This window comes from Megalobrama amblycephala, linkage group LG24 (assembly GCF_018812025.1).
Source record: "Megalobrama amblycephala isolate DHTTF-2021 linkage group LG24, ASM1881202v1, whole genome shotgun sequence".
Taxonomy (NCBI): domain Eukaryota; kingdom Metazoa; phylum Chordata; class Actinopteri; order Cypriniformes; family Xenocyprididae; genus Megalobrama; species Megalobrama amblycephala.
Window position 1 is genome coordinate 35,351,313 of NC_063067.1, and position 15,108 is coordinate 35,366,420.

General features: G+C 43.4%; 1 protein-coding gene across 1 annotated transcript; it reads right to left on the reverse strand.

Annotated features, from left to right (window-relative positions):
• Positions 1 to 5,859: 5,859 nt before the first annotated feature.
• Positions 5,860 to 7,735, reverse strand: LOC125260182 (troponin C, slow skeletal and cardiac muscles-like). Its single transcript, XM_048178420.1, has 3 exons — positions 7,575 to 7,735; positions 7,355 to 7,491; positions 5,860 to 6,526 (listed from the first exon to the last, which is right to left on the reverse strand). The coding sequence occupies exons 1-3, from the start codon at positions 7,697 to 7,699 to the stop codon at positions 6,495 to 6,497; spliced, it is 294 nt and encodes a 97-aa protein (XP_048034377.1). The 5' UTR covers positions 7,700 to 7,735; the 3' UTR covers positions 5,860 to 6,494.
• Positions 7,736 to 15,108: the final 7,373 nt, after the last annotated feature.

The following is a 15,108-nucleotide window of genomic DNA, read 5'->3' on the forward strand; positions in this document are numbered from 1 at the left end:
AAGGTTTAATAATAATCATTTCAGTTTATTTCATCTTATTTCATATAAACGCTATTTCATATGCTTCAATACTGTTTCATATAAACCCTTTTTATATGTTTCATTTATCATCATACTTTTCTAAAAGTTAAAATCTCTTAAAGCATCAAAAATATTATTTTATCTTAATTCATAAAATAGATATTTCAACTGCATTATTTAACATCAGTACTTTATTAAGCTGGAAAACAAACTTCTTAAAGCTTTCAAAATACATATATTTTTTCAAATAATTTCTATTTATTTTACATTTAAAAGAGATGGTATCACTAAATGATTTTAAGGGTATTTTAAAGGATCTAGTTTCTGAGTCATTTGATTGTAATTGTTTTTGAGTGCATTTTATGTATTTCTGTAAATTATTGTATTTGCTATATGTTCAACTAAATGTACTGCCTCTTGGCCCTCTTGTAAAAGAGATTTTAAATCTCAAGAGTTTTATTTCCTGGTTAAATAAAGGTTCAATAATAATAATAATAATAATAATTTCAGTTTATTTCATCTTATTTCATATAAACACTATTTCATATGCTTTCTTTAATACTGTTTCATAGAAACAACAGCGCTTCTAATTTATTAATCTTGTTTGTATTGTTTCATTTACAGACATGCGCCGGAATGCAGACATCGTCGTGTCAGAGTTCAAACGTTCAATCATCAAATTCCCACCGCCTGCTATAAACATTCCCACACTATTTCACATCCAATGCAATCGTCAGATTGCCCACCACACCTGTATAAACACCCCCAACACCATTCCACTTCCTGAACATAAAAACATATGACACTCATAAACACAATCCAGAAACAGATGGTCACACTTCCTGTCATAAACACAGTCCGGAAACGGAAGGGCATAAGGTCACATCCTGTCATAAACACAGTCCGGAAACGGAAGGACAAAAGGTCACACTTCCTGTCATAAACACAGTCCGGAAACGGAAGGGCAAAAGGTCACACTTCCTGTCATAAACACAGTCCGGAAACGGAAGGGCAAAAGGTCACACCTGTCAAGTCATCAATCAAATCATCATCATTTTTGACACTAGGTGCATAATATCACTACTCACATCAACAAAATATATAACATTGTACTAGTGGATATTTTAATCTAAAAGTTTGTTAGTTCCCTTTCGAAAGGGAACTTCTACTCTGCGCTGACTGCGCTAGGGGAACGTCCTCCGTGACCCGTGCTCGAAATGCCAAAAATCACCACACTCCAATCCTATTGGCCGGCGACAGCCTATCACGTCAAACGGCGCGAACCGTGACATATAAAGGGAGCGCCTGGGGAAACAGCCGACATCCTTTTGTCTTTTTGCGACTGCTTTTGCTCGTGCCTTTTTCACTCTGCCAAAAGAAAATATGTCTGCTAAATCGTTGAGGAAGTGTGCTGATCCTTGTCCCAGGTTTTCTGACACCGGAGGACACACACAACTTGTGCGTTTTCTGTCTGGGCGAGGAGCACGCACGGTCAGTACTCGAGGGTGCTGCCTGTGCTAACTGTGAGCGTTTTTCTATGAAAACGCTCCGTTCTCGTTTGGCCCTCTTCTCGAGGGGAGAAGTGCCACCACCGCTGCCTGGTGGTTCCGGCCCCGCTCGTGCTGAGGCTCAGCGGCGATTGAAATCATGGGGCTCGCAGGTGGAACTCGCTGAAGGATTTGAGAGGGGTGTCTGTCTTTCTCAAGCTGAAGCGACTGACGAGGACGCGCTTCTGGCGGATGACGACGATGTTTATCTTTAACATCCTCGGACCCAGGAGCGAGTGCTCTCTTGGTCCAAAGCCCCGGAGAGCAGAAGATGGCCGAGGTGGGAGAAGCGGGCGAGCCCACGGCTCCCGCTTGGCCTCCCTGCGCGGCGTTTTTCTGAGTTGCTGGAGGTTATGGAACGCGCCTCGAGCAGACTGCAGCTGCCCTGGGAGTGCGTGAGGAGGGAACCCGCTCGCAGCAGGTTAGACGATCGTTTTCTCTCTACCCATGGCCCAGCAACTCCGGCGAGGGCCCTGCCATCCAAAGCGTTGAAGGTGACGTCACGTTTGAATGGCAGGGCTTACGCCGCTGCAGGTCAGGCTGGTGCGGCGTTGCACACTATGACGGTGCTTCTGGTGTACCAGCCTGATCTGCTTACGGATCTTGATCAGGGAGGCGAAGACGCGCTAGATCTTGCATCCCGCTCAGATCCAGCATCCCGCTCAGATCCAGCTCTGGGCCCAGACAGCCGGGAGATCCCGGGCCGTCTCGAGCCGAGGCTCAGAGGCAGGCTCAGAGGGAAAGTGTCGCTGCTCGTGCGCCTCCTCCTCCTCGGAGTAAGTCACAGGGACGGCGAGACGCTAGAAGGAAGAAGCAACACCTGAGGGAGGTGATCGAGGAGCGGCGCCAGCAGCGCCAGTAATCGATCCCCTCTCTCGCGAGGGCTTTTTCTTGCCCTCGCTCTTCCTTCGCCTCCCGGTAGCGTTTGTGACATCTATATGCTGCGGGCTTTACAGTCGGGCTGATGTTGCGGGCCTATGATGAATATATTCCTGACGGCCCGCCGTCTGGCTTGATAGTGAAAGTGCTTTTGGGCTTATGGGACTTTGGATTTTCCCCTCCGTGTGACGAATCGGGGAGGAATCTGCGTTCTACGAGCCGCAGGAGGTAAGCCAGGTCCATTTTTCATTCTCAATATAGACCTTGCTTTTCCTGTATAGCTTCCCGTGCATATAGTTGTCATCTGTTCATGTTTTAAGGGGTTATTTGGGCAAATAACTGTATGTTAGGCTGACTGTTACAGGCAGGCTCTTTATGGCCGCTTTGTTGTTTAACGTTGGTGTAGTTCCTCGGCTGATACTGTGTATAGCTAGAACTAGCTTTCGCTATCGTCAGTTATGTGTTGGCCGGTTTTTCGGCCACCTAATGCTGTTGCTCGCGCTGCTTTCTCCGTGTGTTTGGGAATTTGTAGCCCGAGTGTAGCTTGGTCTACATACAGTCCTTAGCTAGCGGCTAGGCTAGAACTAGGTTAGGTGTGTGTTTGTTTACATCCCCCTGTTATGACTATCCCCCTGCGGTTGTATAGTTCCTAGTTCTGGCCTCCTTCTGAGGAAGTTGCTGGCCGTTTTCTGCCCATATTTCCCCTTCATATGTTTATGCAGGCGTGTTATGTGAGCGTGCTTGTGCTGCCACAGGTTACACCTGTTCTCTATGATAGCAGGCTTTATCCGGCCTCTATATATGAATACGGTGTTGTTGTTGTACTCCCCGGTTAGGGTTTGTGTTTCACTGAGTGCATCACCTGTTGGATCGCACACTCAGGATGAGTGTAGGGAATTTTGTTTACCCGACCTCTCCCGGTCATTTGCACCACAGCATCTGGGGTTCATTGCTGTTTGATTGTTGGCTATTTGTTTTTAGCCCCTCTGTATGCAGCTTGTTTGATACAGCGCTGTTGGTCTACGATGCTGGTTACGCTCACGCTGTTTAGCATGATTAACATTGTCTGCTGGAATGTGTATGCCTAGGCTCAGGTTGTGTAGCTAGTTCCCTTAAATTTGTCATTTTAGGTTATACTGGCCCTTCCTTGTAGCTAGGGCCCTGTCATGACCACGGGCTAGTGCCACATGGTTCTTTAAATAGCAGGCCTCTCCAGGCCTCTTTTATAGCTTCCTGTTGGCCCAGCTATGCTGGTCATGTACGGGCATCATTCCATGATGAGTCATACGTCACTCTGTTGTTGCCAGGTGTTTATGGAAGTTGTTGGCCCCGTTGGGGCCTCCTTTCATGTTTTATCTAGCATGTTGGCACTGCTTGTATGGGTTTCTGTATGTCTCATCCCCCTTGGGTGTTGTATTAACGCACTAGCTATCGCCGTGCATTTTTAAGGTTACAGGCCGTTTCAGGCCTTCCTTTGCTAGCATGTCGGAGTTTAGCTTGGTACTCCTCTCGCTGAGAGTAAAAGATGTTTTTACTGAGTATTTTGTGCGTTTATTCCCTTTAGCTCTAGTCGAGCTAAAATATTTTCCGTCTAATTAACGGGTTCTATTTTTGCTCCTAGAACTTTAGTGGCCGCTGGCTGATGTTGCGTGTGACGGGTAGGCCGTAAAGGCCTCCTGTGGAGCGTGCTGACCTTCGACAGCAAAAGGGATGGTTTCGCTGGCTGGCCGGGTCTCGGGTTGACTATGACTTCCTGTGTAGTCGGTCTGTTTAGCCTGAACCCTGATAACACTGCCACGAGCTGATGCCACGTGCCTGCTGGGATTATAGGCCCATGGGGGCCTTTCCTTAGCGCATGATGGCGTATGTTGTACTCTTCTTGCTTAAAGAGTAGAAAGGTACTTCACCGAGTGCATTGCTCGTTGGTTTGTGTTGGACGGGCTGTCTCGTGGGCACTTGCAGCTGTTATGTCTTGGTGTTTGCTCCACCTTGATATGCAATAGGGTGTGGCCCTACAGGCCATCCTGGGCTACCGCCGTCTGCATTCAGTTCTCTGGTTATGTTGCAGGCCCTTTTCCCGGCCTCCATGACTATGTGCCCACTTTACGGTCTGTCTGTTAGGTTGAGCTTTGTACTTCCCTTCGGGGTTAACTGCGTAATTGTGCTTAGCTCCCTAAGCTGGTTTGGTTGTAGACTTCTATGAAGTCTCCCGTTAGACCGGCCCCCAGGCTGGTTTGTGCTCCCCTGGGTCAGGGGTCTTTAGCGCACAGCCTCCTCAGCACCTTGTTAACGGCTGAGTAGATCCTTGGATGAGTGGTTGTACTCCCCTCATACGAGGGTCCATAGGGTTTAGCTGAGTTCCGCTCTCCAGGATGCCCGTCTCTGCGTGTGGGTTTGAGTTGCTTACTGCCTTTTGCAGTTGCTCTTTCCTGCTCTCTTCTTTGGAGTTTGCACTTGGAGATTCTGTATATCAGACAAGGTTGGCTTGGCCAGATTTAGCTTCGCTGGATCTGGCTAGGCCTCCTTGGTGGCAGCGGGATGGTTTTTCCCCCCGAGTGACTGGCCGAGGTTCCTTTGGTTCCTTGGCCACATTCCCTTAAAGGGACCACCCCCTCTCGGGGTGTTGGTTCCAGATGCTCGAGCAGCCTTGGTAGGCTTTTTTCGGATGGCCTCTTTTAGGCTCAGCTTGGGCTGTTGGCCGTAGGGAATGCTGTCACTGACAGCCTTGGAGTTCTGCCCCCGGTTTTTCCCTGGAACTGCCGGATGTGTGTCCAGACATTTGGACTGGCATTCTCCTCTAGCATAGCGGCGTGGGTATATCGTTCCCCTAGCGCAGTCAGCGCAGAGTAGAAGTTCCCTTTCGAAAGGGAACGTCTCAGGTTACGCATGTAACCATGGTTCCCTGAGAACAGGGAATGAGACTCTGCGCTTTCTTACCATGCTGTGGGATGCCTGCTACAGTCGCTCAAAGACAAAAAGATGTCGGCTGTTTCCCCAGGCGCTCCCTTTATACGTCACGGTTCGCGCCGTTTGACGTGATAGGCTGTCGCCGGCCAATAGGATTGGAGTGTGGTGATTTTTGGCATTTCGAGCACGGGTCACGGAGGACGTTCCCCTAGCACAGTCAGCGCAGAGTCTCGTTCCCTGTTCTCAGGGAACCATGGTTACATACGTAACCTGAGACGTTTTTATGTCACAATTCTGAGAAAAAATCAGAATTGTGAGATGTAAACTTGCAATTGTAAGAAAAAAAGTCAAAATTGTGAGATAAAAAGTCACAATTATCTTTTAATTGGTTGTATTCCACGGCGGAAACAATGGCAGTGACATTTTAAGACATTTTAAGCCTTGTCTGTGAAACCGGGCATCCATGTTATGTTTTAATGCATGACTCAAGGAATAAAACAAGCCAAAATTCTCAAAAGCTTTATTCTATTTTCATGAACAAGCAGACAAGTAGCATTTTGTTAATTTGACAGATAGGCTTGAAAACAATACACTGTCAAATGTAAACTCAGTTTTACAAAAAAATATTGAAAGATGTGGATTATGGGAATTCCTTTTAGGATAGTTATTTCTTTCCCAGCATAAAACAGACTGTAGTAGAATGTAATTAAATTTGAGAAATAATTTGAGGAATAGAGCAGAATGTCAGACACACTTTGAGCACCTTTTTAATATTTGAAATTAGCCTTTAGTCACGCAAACATTTAGGCTCAGATTCCAAGTCTGATCAATGTATATCTAATCATAAACTGATTTACTAAATAAATGTGAAGATAAAATGTTTTCAGTAAAAGAATGAATTAGTAGACAAATTAAACCCAAGGAAAGTCTTAAATCTACACAACTTGGCCTTGACTTCAAAATATGTTTTCAAGTGTGTACAATAAATGAAGCTTCTTAAAATATTGTCCTGAAAATTATAGTCATATTAATAGATACATCGTAGACTGACAAATTCTCCTCTCTCATCTAGCTTGAATATATACTATGCTTTCTTGTGACAATCCAGGGAGAAACACCAGGAAGACATTCCTTCATCATTTATTCCACCCCTTTCATGAACTCCAAGAACTCTGCAATATAAGGATAGTGGAGATGAATAAGGATAGATTTGCATCACGTTTAAAGCAATCTCCCATTTTTCCCAAAACATCACAGCATGGACACTGCCTCCTGACACCATCGCTGACTTTCTTTGATCAAAATGAACAATTTTAACTCTTTCCCCATCAGCGTTTTTTTGTTTGTTTGTTTGTTTGTTTGTTTTTAATGTTTGATGCATAATAAGGTTGATCCCACTTATTAGTTTCAGAGAAACAACAGTTTATCTTTCCATAAGATAATGTAACTCTTCCAAAGCCACACTCAACTTAATCATGCACTTTATATCACACATGGTATTCATTTAGCAGTTGTGTTAGTTATTCTTGTTTATCTTTTGTTAATAAAATTTATTTATTTTATTACACTTGTGTCTTCCTTGTGCGGATAATACAAGGTCTAAGAGGCTTTACAAGTTAATGATCTCACCAATCTTCAGATAAAGCAGCTGACCAATTCCCTTCAGTTTACATTGATTTTAAATAATTGAACAGCCCCCTGATGGAAGTCTTCTCATACTGCCAAGGTAAAAGACCTTGGCTGGTGCCCCGAACTAAGAGAAAGTGGAAGTGGTCATCTGATGTAACTAAAAACCACACCTTAAGTGACATGTGATGCAAAAATCACAATGTCAGCAATGACATGAGTACCAATCACTACAGTAATCAGTGTTATGTTGTATAGAGCCAGAAACAGATCTATTAGATAAATCAGCTGACACTCTACTGACACGTCTATTCCATCAGAATCATAGGTGAGGGGGGTTAAGTGAACTTAACACAACAATAACACATGCTTACCATCATAATCAATTTTTCCATCATTGTTTTTGTCTCCGTCCCTCATCAGTTCCTCAATGTCATCTTCAGTGATTGCTTCACCTGTAGCTTCCAGCATCAGCTTCAGTTCATCAAGATCAATGTACCCATCTGCATTCCTGTCCAGATACAATCAAAAACTATCAGAAACCACTAAACCCATCACAGGTCAATTCTCTTAATTCAGTTTAAGGACACATACTTATCAAACATACGGAAGAGTTCTGCCAGTTCTTCCTCCGACTTTCCTTTGCTGTCATCTTTCATGCATCTCACCATCATGACTAAAAACTCTTCGAAATCCACCGTACCACTGCCTACATACATGTACCAACAATCATTTTAGCACAAGTTCATGACAGTGAATTTCATTGACAATACATTGCTTGGCCCAGTAGGCCTTAGCTAGCGGCTAGGCTAGAGCTAGGTTTAGGTGTTTGTTACATCACCCTTATTATTACTATCCCTGTGAGGTTGTATAGTTCCTAGTTCTGGCCTCCTCCTGAGGGTTTGCGGGCTGTATGCCCCTTCGATGTGAAAATGTAGGTGCTATGGCTGAGGTTAACAGCTAAGGTTATAGGCTGTTATTAGCCTTCCTGGTGCTGTTTTTCCCAGGTGGTAGGCCCTTATCTTCGAGAAGATGAGTTATGCAGTGCTGCTAGGCCCCACTTTTTAGAACTTTGTCATGCTTATAATGTCTTCACATGAGCCCCTTGAATTATATTCAAGTTTGAGATTACGATGCTAAATATTTTAGTTTTTGTTCTCTAGGGTTCATTACAGATTTCAGATCTGTTCTGTGAAACATTTATCCTGTTTGGATGGCATGTATTACAAAGCATTTGCGTTTGCTTTGGGGTTCTAAGCTTTAGCCCTACATACATATGTGAGCTTACTCTAGTGCTGCCACAGGTTAACGCCTGTTTCTGTGATAGCAGGCTGTGATTAGCCTCTATCTATGAACGTGGTGTTTTGTTGTACTCCCCGGTTAGGGTTTGTGTTTCACTGAGTGCATCACCTGTTGGATTGCACACTCAGGTTGAGTGTAGAGAGTCTTATTCTGGTTAGAATAGTATGATCTCTGTTAGCTCCCAGTTGATCATGACCACAGCAACTGTTTTGCATTTGCTGTTAGATTGTTGGCTCTTTATTGTAGCCTCTTTCTTAATACAGCTTGTTTTTTGGGCGCTGTTGGTTTACGGTCACGAGTTTGCTCACATATTTTAGCACTGCCTCAGGCTTATGCTCACGTTGTTTGAGGTGATAGGCCTTGTAGGCCTTCCTTAGACTGTGATAGCATATTTATTTGTTACTGGGTACATTGCCTGTTGGAATGTGTAGGCTTAAGCTCAGGTTGTGTACCTAGTTACCCACAGTTATCGTGTAGGGTCTAGAGCTGGTCCCCTTTGAGCTTGGGCCCTGTTATGACCACGGGCTGGCGCCACATGGTGCTAGAAGTAGCAGGCCTTGCCAGGCCTCCTTTGTCCTTTGGCTGAAGCTACCACTGGTTGATGCCGTGTGTTCATGGAAGTTGTAGGCCCCCATCAGGGCCTCTTTTCAGTCTGCATGTTGGCACAGCTTTGTGTGGGTTTCTGTGTGACTCATCACCATGGATGAGTCGTGCCACTAGCTGACGCCGCGTGTTTTTACGAGTTGTAAGCTTTCACAGGCCTCCTAGGTATCACGCTGGAGTTTGGCTTTGTACTCCTCTCGCTTAGAGAGTAAAAGGTGCTTTTACTGAGTACACTTCTGAGTGGCCTGCTTCTTGGGGTGAGCTCCTATATTAAAACCAACTGTTTGTCTGGTTTTATGCACTTGCTTCCTTGAGCTTGGTTTCCTTTAGCATTGCCTCAGGCTTATGCTCATGTGGTTTTTGAGGTAACAGGCCTTTCAAGGCCTTCCTTAGACCATGTTTGCATACTATACTTTGCCTGTTGGAATGTGTTCACCTAGGCTCAGATTGTGTAAGCTAGTTACCCTCAGTAAACTTTAGGGTTCAGTGCTGGTCCCTTTTTGAGCTCGGGTTCTGTTTATGACCACTGGCTGGCGCCACCTGGTGCTAAAAGTAGTAAGCTTTACCAGGCTTCCTTTATAGCTTCTGTGTTGGCCCAGTTGGGTTGGTTGTATCTAGATTCATTCCATCGTTGAGTCGTGCCTTATGACTCACACCGCCATCAGCCACACCCACCTCCGTGTTTTAGGCCCTGTCAGGCCTCTCGTTGAGTTCTGTGGCGTAGTTTGTACTTCTCCTAACGGGGGTTTTCCGAGTATTTGGCCTGCTGGCTGGCTTTAGTCATTAAGCTGCCACTGGTTGATGCCATGTGTTCATGGAGGTTGTAGGCCCCATTAGGGCCTCCTTTCAGTCTGCGTGTTGGCACAGCTTTGTGTGAGCTTCTATGTGACTCTTCACCATGGATGAGTCGTGATTGCCACTGGCTGACACCGCATGTTTACGAGTTGTAGGCTTCCATAGGCCTCCTAGGTATCACGCTGGAGTTTGGCTTCGTACTCCTCTCGCTTAGAGAGTGAAAGGTGCTTTTACTGAGTACATCTCTGGAGTGGTTTGCCTCTTGAGGTGAGCTCTTGTATTAAAACCAACTGTTTGTCTGGTTTTATGCATTTGCTTCCTTGAGCTTGGTTTCCTTTAGCTCTAGTCGAGCTAAATAGCTACTCTGTCTGTTACTCGGTTCTATCTAAAACGAGCTGTGAGAAAAGCTGAACGTAGTTGGAAGAAAACAAAACTAGAAGTTTTTCGCCTTTCGTGGAAAGAAAAAATGATTGAGTACAGAACGGCTATAAGAAATGCTAGATCTACTTATTTTTCAAATCTCTTAATAGAAAACAAACATAATCCTAGTTATTTATTTGACACAGTGGCTAAATTAACTAGAAACAGAGATTCAACTGCTGACGTTTCCAAAGAGCACAGCAGTAATGACTTTATGAACTTCTTTACTTGTAAGATTGACAATATTAGAGAGAAAATTATAAACATGCAACCGTCTACAGTTTCGCTTCAGACAGTGCACTGTAGTGTCGCTGAGGTAAAAATAGAATCATTCGCCGCTATAGGAGAGGAAGAATTATCTAAACTTATCAAATCATCAAAATCAACAACATGTATGTTAGACCCAATGCCGACTAAACTACTGAAAGAAATGCTTCCAGAGGTCGTAGGTCCACTTCTTGATATAATTAATTCATCTTTAACACTAGGATACGTGCCAAAAACTTTTAAGCAGGCTATTATTAAACCTCTTATTAAAAAACCTCAACTAGATCCGAGAGATTTAGTAAATTACAGGCCAATCTCGAATCTACCTTTTCTGTCAAAGATACTAGAAAAGGCAGTTTCAACACAACTGTGCTCCTTTTTAGAAAGAAATGGAATCTGTGAGGATTTCCAGTCAGGATTTAGACCATACCATAGTACTGAGACTGCTCTCGTTAGAGTTACAAACGATCTACTCTTATCATCCGATCGTGGCTGTATTTCTCTATTAGTGTTATTAGATCTCAGTGCTGCTTTCACACTATCGATCACAACATTCTTTTAAAAAGACTTGAAAACTATATTGGCATTAGTGGAATTGCTTTGGCATGCTTCAAATCTTACTTATCTGACCGTTATCAGTCTGTAGTAGTTAATGAAGAGATGTCGTATCGATCACAAGTTCAATACGGAGTACCACAAGGCTCAGTACTAGGACCGTTGCTTTTCACTCTGTACATGCTGCCCTTAGGACAGATAATTAGGAAGCATGGTGTTAGTTTTCACTGCTACGCTGACGATACTCAGCTCTATATTTCCTCGCGCCCTGACGAAACCTACAAATTCACAAAACTAACAGAATGCATAGCTGACATTAAAAACTGGATGACAAGAAATTTCTTATTATTAAACTCAGAAAAAACTGATATCCTAATCTTTGGACCAAAAACTTCCTCACGAAAAAACCTTGAATACTCTCTAACACTTGACAGGTGCTCCATTAAATCTTCGTCCTCAGTTAGGAACCTGGGTGTGCTCTTTGATACCAATCTTTCATTTGAAAGTCATGTTTCTAGTATCTGTAAAACCGCCTTCTTCCATCTAAAAAAATATATCTAAATTACGACATATGCTCTCAATGACAAATGCGGAACAGTTGGTTCATGCATTCATGACCTCAAGACTAGATTACTGTAACGCTCTACTGGGTGGTTGTTCTGCTCGGCTTTTAAACAGACTACAGTTGGTCCAAAATGCGGCAGCTAGAGTTCTTACTAGAACCAGAAAGTATGACCATATTAGCCCAGTTCTGTCAACATTACATTGGCTCCCTATTAAACATCGTATAGATTTTAAAATCTTGCTACTTACTTATAAAGCTCTAAATGGTTTAGCTCCCCAGTATCTAAGCGAGCTCTTGGTGCATTATAGTCCTTCACGTCTATTGCGATCTCAGAATTCAGGCCAGTTGATAATACCCAGAATATCAAAATCAACTGAAGGCGGCAGATCCTTTTCCTATTTAGCACCTAAACTCTGGAACAATCTTCCTAGCATTGTTCGGGAAGCAGACACACTCTGTCAGTTTAAATCTAGACTAAAAACACATCTCTTTGCTCTTGCATACACATAACACATTATCAATACATTAACATTTTTCAAATCCGTTAAAGGATTGTTACGCTACAATAATTAGGTCGGCCGGAACCGAGAACATTTCCTATAACACTAGATATACCTGTACATCAGAATAAGAATGGCATCTACGCTAATATCAGTCTCTCTGCTTATCCTGAGGTTTGCCGGGTGCTGGATCCAGGCCGTATCCAGATCAGATGGAGAACCTGTGTCTGGACCTGACTACAACGTAGCCCAGGAGACAATGGGCCTACAGATCCAGTTCTGGCTGCATCTATAATTCAGATTTTTAATCTCCGTATCCGCTTACATATATTTATATATAATCTATTTTTAATCTCTATAATAAAAATGTATAATTCAGATTTTGATCTCCATATCCATTTACATATATTATATATATCTTCCAAGGGGTTTTTTCCCTCCTAGGACTTTTTTCCCAGTGTTAGCATGCTGGGTTTTTCTCCTAGGGGTTTTTTTCCACCCCTGGGAGTCAGCCGACATTGGCTTAATGTAGCACCATCTTGTATATGTTACATATTACCACGCTTGCTTGTACAGCTTATTTTTAACCACTTCTCTTTTTCTGTGCTTCTAATATGTAAAGCTGCTTTGAAACAATTACCAATTGTAAAAAGCGCTATATAAATAAATTTGACTTGACTTGACTTGACTATTTTGCTTTAGTGGCCGCTAGCTGACGCCGTGTGCGACGGGTAGGCTTTAAGGGCCTCCTTTGGGAGCATGCTGGCTTTTTCCCTTTGAGTTTTATTTTACTGTAACAGTAAAAAGGGTCTTGTGTTGCTGGCTGGCCGGAACTCGGGCTGGCTAATGACCTCCCTTTGTAGTCAGTCTGTCTAGCCTGAACCTCAATAACACTGCCACGAGCTGATGCCACGTGTCTGCTGAGGTTATAGGCCCATGGGGCCTTCTTTAGCACGTGATGGTGTACGTTGTATTCCTCTTGATTAAAGAGTAGAAGGGTGCTTTTACCGAGTACACTGGTCGTCGGATTGTGTTGGATGGGCTGTTTCGTGGGCACTCACAGCTACCTAATTACTTGGTTGGTCATGCGCTCAGCATGCTAGGTTTTCAGCATGCTGAGCAGAATGGCCTTTATGGGCCATCCTGAATACCATGTGTGTTGGGTTCATGTTGTGATATTAGTTCATTGTAAGAACTTTTAGTTATGTTGTAGGCCCCTTCTGTTCGGCCTCCATGGCTATGTGCCTGCAGTATGGTCTGTCCGGTAGGTTGAGCTTCATACTTCCCTTCGGGTTGACTGTGTAATTGTGCTTAGCTCCCTAAGCTGGTCATTGGTTGTAGACTTCTGTGAAGTCTCCCGTTCATACTGGCCCCAGGCTGGTTTGTGCTCCCCTGTACCAGGGTTTTTCTAGCGCACAGCCTCCTCAGCGCTTTTATCAGAAGCTGAGTAGATCCTAGGATGAGTGGTTTTACTCCCGTCAATACGAGGGTTTATAGCGCTCAGCTGAGTTCCGCTCTCCGGGATTCCCATCTCTGTGTGTGGGTTTGAGTTGCTTACTGCCTTTTCGCAGTCGCTCTTTCCTGCTCTCCTCTTTTGGAGTTTGCACTTGGAGATTCTGTATATCAGACAAGGGTGGCCAGGCTATGTTTGGCTTTCACTAGATTAGTAAGGCCTTCTTGGTGGCGTTGGGGGTGATTTTGTCCCCTCTAGTGACTGGCCGGGATTCCTTCTGGTCTCCTGGCCACATTCCCTTTAAGGGACCACTTTCTATGGGTTGTTGGTCCCAGATGCCTTTAGCAGCCTTGGCAGGCCTTTCACGGAAGGCCTCTTTTAGGCTCAGCTTGGGCTGTTGGCCATAGGGAATGCTGTCACTGACAGCCTTGTAGAAGTTGCTCCCGGTTTTTCCCTGGAACTGCTGGACGTTTATCCAGACATTTTGGGCATGCACTCTCCTCTAGTATGGCGGCGTGTGTATATCATTCCCCATAGCGCAATCAAGCACAGAGTTGAAGTTCCCTTTCAAAAGGGAACTTCTCAGGTTACGAATGTAACCATATATTTAGGTGTTATTTTAGATTCTCATTTGAAATTTGATGTGCAAGTAAAGAGACTGTGTAGAACAATCAGAACAAACTTGAATTGTTTTTATATGATTAGACCATATATATCTCTAAATGCATGCAATGGTCTTCTCGCATTTATCTTATTGTGTGACTGTCTGGAGTCAGGTTTCTCAACTGACTATCAAACCTGTTAGATCTCTATATAATCAAACACTAAAAATTTTGGACAAGAAACCAAATAGATGGCTTCATAGTAATATTTTACAAAAATATAGTTTGTTTAGTTTTGAAAAATTTATAAATATGTCTCTAATTAAAATGGTTTTTAAATGTGTAAATAATCTTGCTCCAGAAATTATATGCCAATTAATATCAAAACTGAGTAGTAAGGAGATCACTACAAGAGGTGCAACTAATCAGAATTGCACAGTACCAAAGAGAAAAACTAAATTTGCACAATACACATTTTCAGTTCAAGTTACACTGCTTTGGAGCAGCCTACCAGCTGAACTGAAAATGCAAACAGAGAAATTTAAAAAAGTGGTTCCAACAAAAGCAGGTTTGTGAACACTGATGGTCACACACAGTTTTTTTTAATTATTGTTATATTTTTTACTTTTTGCTTAGTTTTTTGTGTGTGATCATTGTTTTACTGTTGTTAAAAAAGTCTAACCAGGGACTGGGGCTGCAAATTAGCCTTTTGGCTAGAAGCCTGTATGTGGATCATCGGCTGCTTGAAATTGTATCAATGTTATACTGCATTGTCCCTGTTAAATAAACTAATAAATAAATAAGTATGGCCTACAAAAGAAATGTAATAAAGTAATCAAACGTAAATAAACTAGGGGTGTAAGGGTACATGTATTCTTCCCGAAACGTACGGTACGGAAGTCACGGTTCTGTTCATGCAGTTTAGACGACGAATACAGTCAGTTACAGGCGATCCACACTCCAATCCAGAAGGGGGTGTGCACAGTAATTCAATGCTGTTTGCTAACCACCACAACAGGAAAAAGCGCAGAAGAAGAAGAACAGATGACCTGGATATGCCTGTAAT

Excerpts from the sequence above, each read along its gene's own strand:
- LOC125260182 (XM_048178420.1), bottom strand. The coding sequence starts at position 7,699 with ATGTATGTAGGCAGTGGTACGGTGGATTTCGAAGAGTTTTTAGTCATG. Across the intron at positions 7,492-7,574 it reads CTCTTCCGTATGTTTGATAA|GAATGCAGATGGGTACATTG; the intron begins GTATGTGTCCTT and ends GTATCTGGACAG. Across the intron at positions 6,527-7,354 it reads TGGAAAAATTGATTATGATG|AGTTCTTGGAGTTCATGAAA; the intron begins GTAAGCATGTGT and ends CTTATATTGCAG.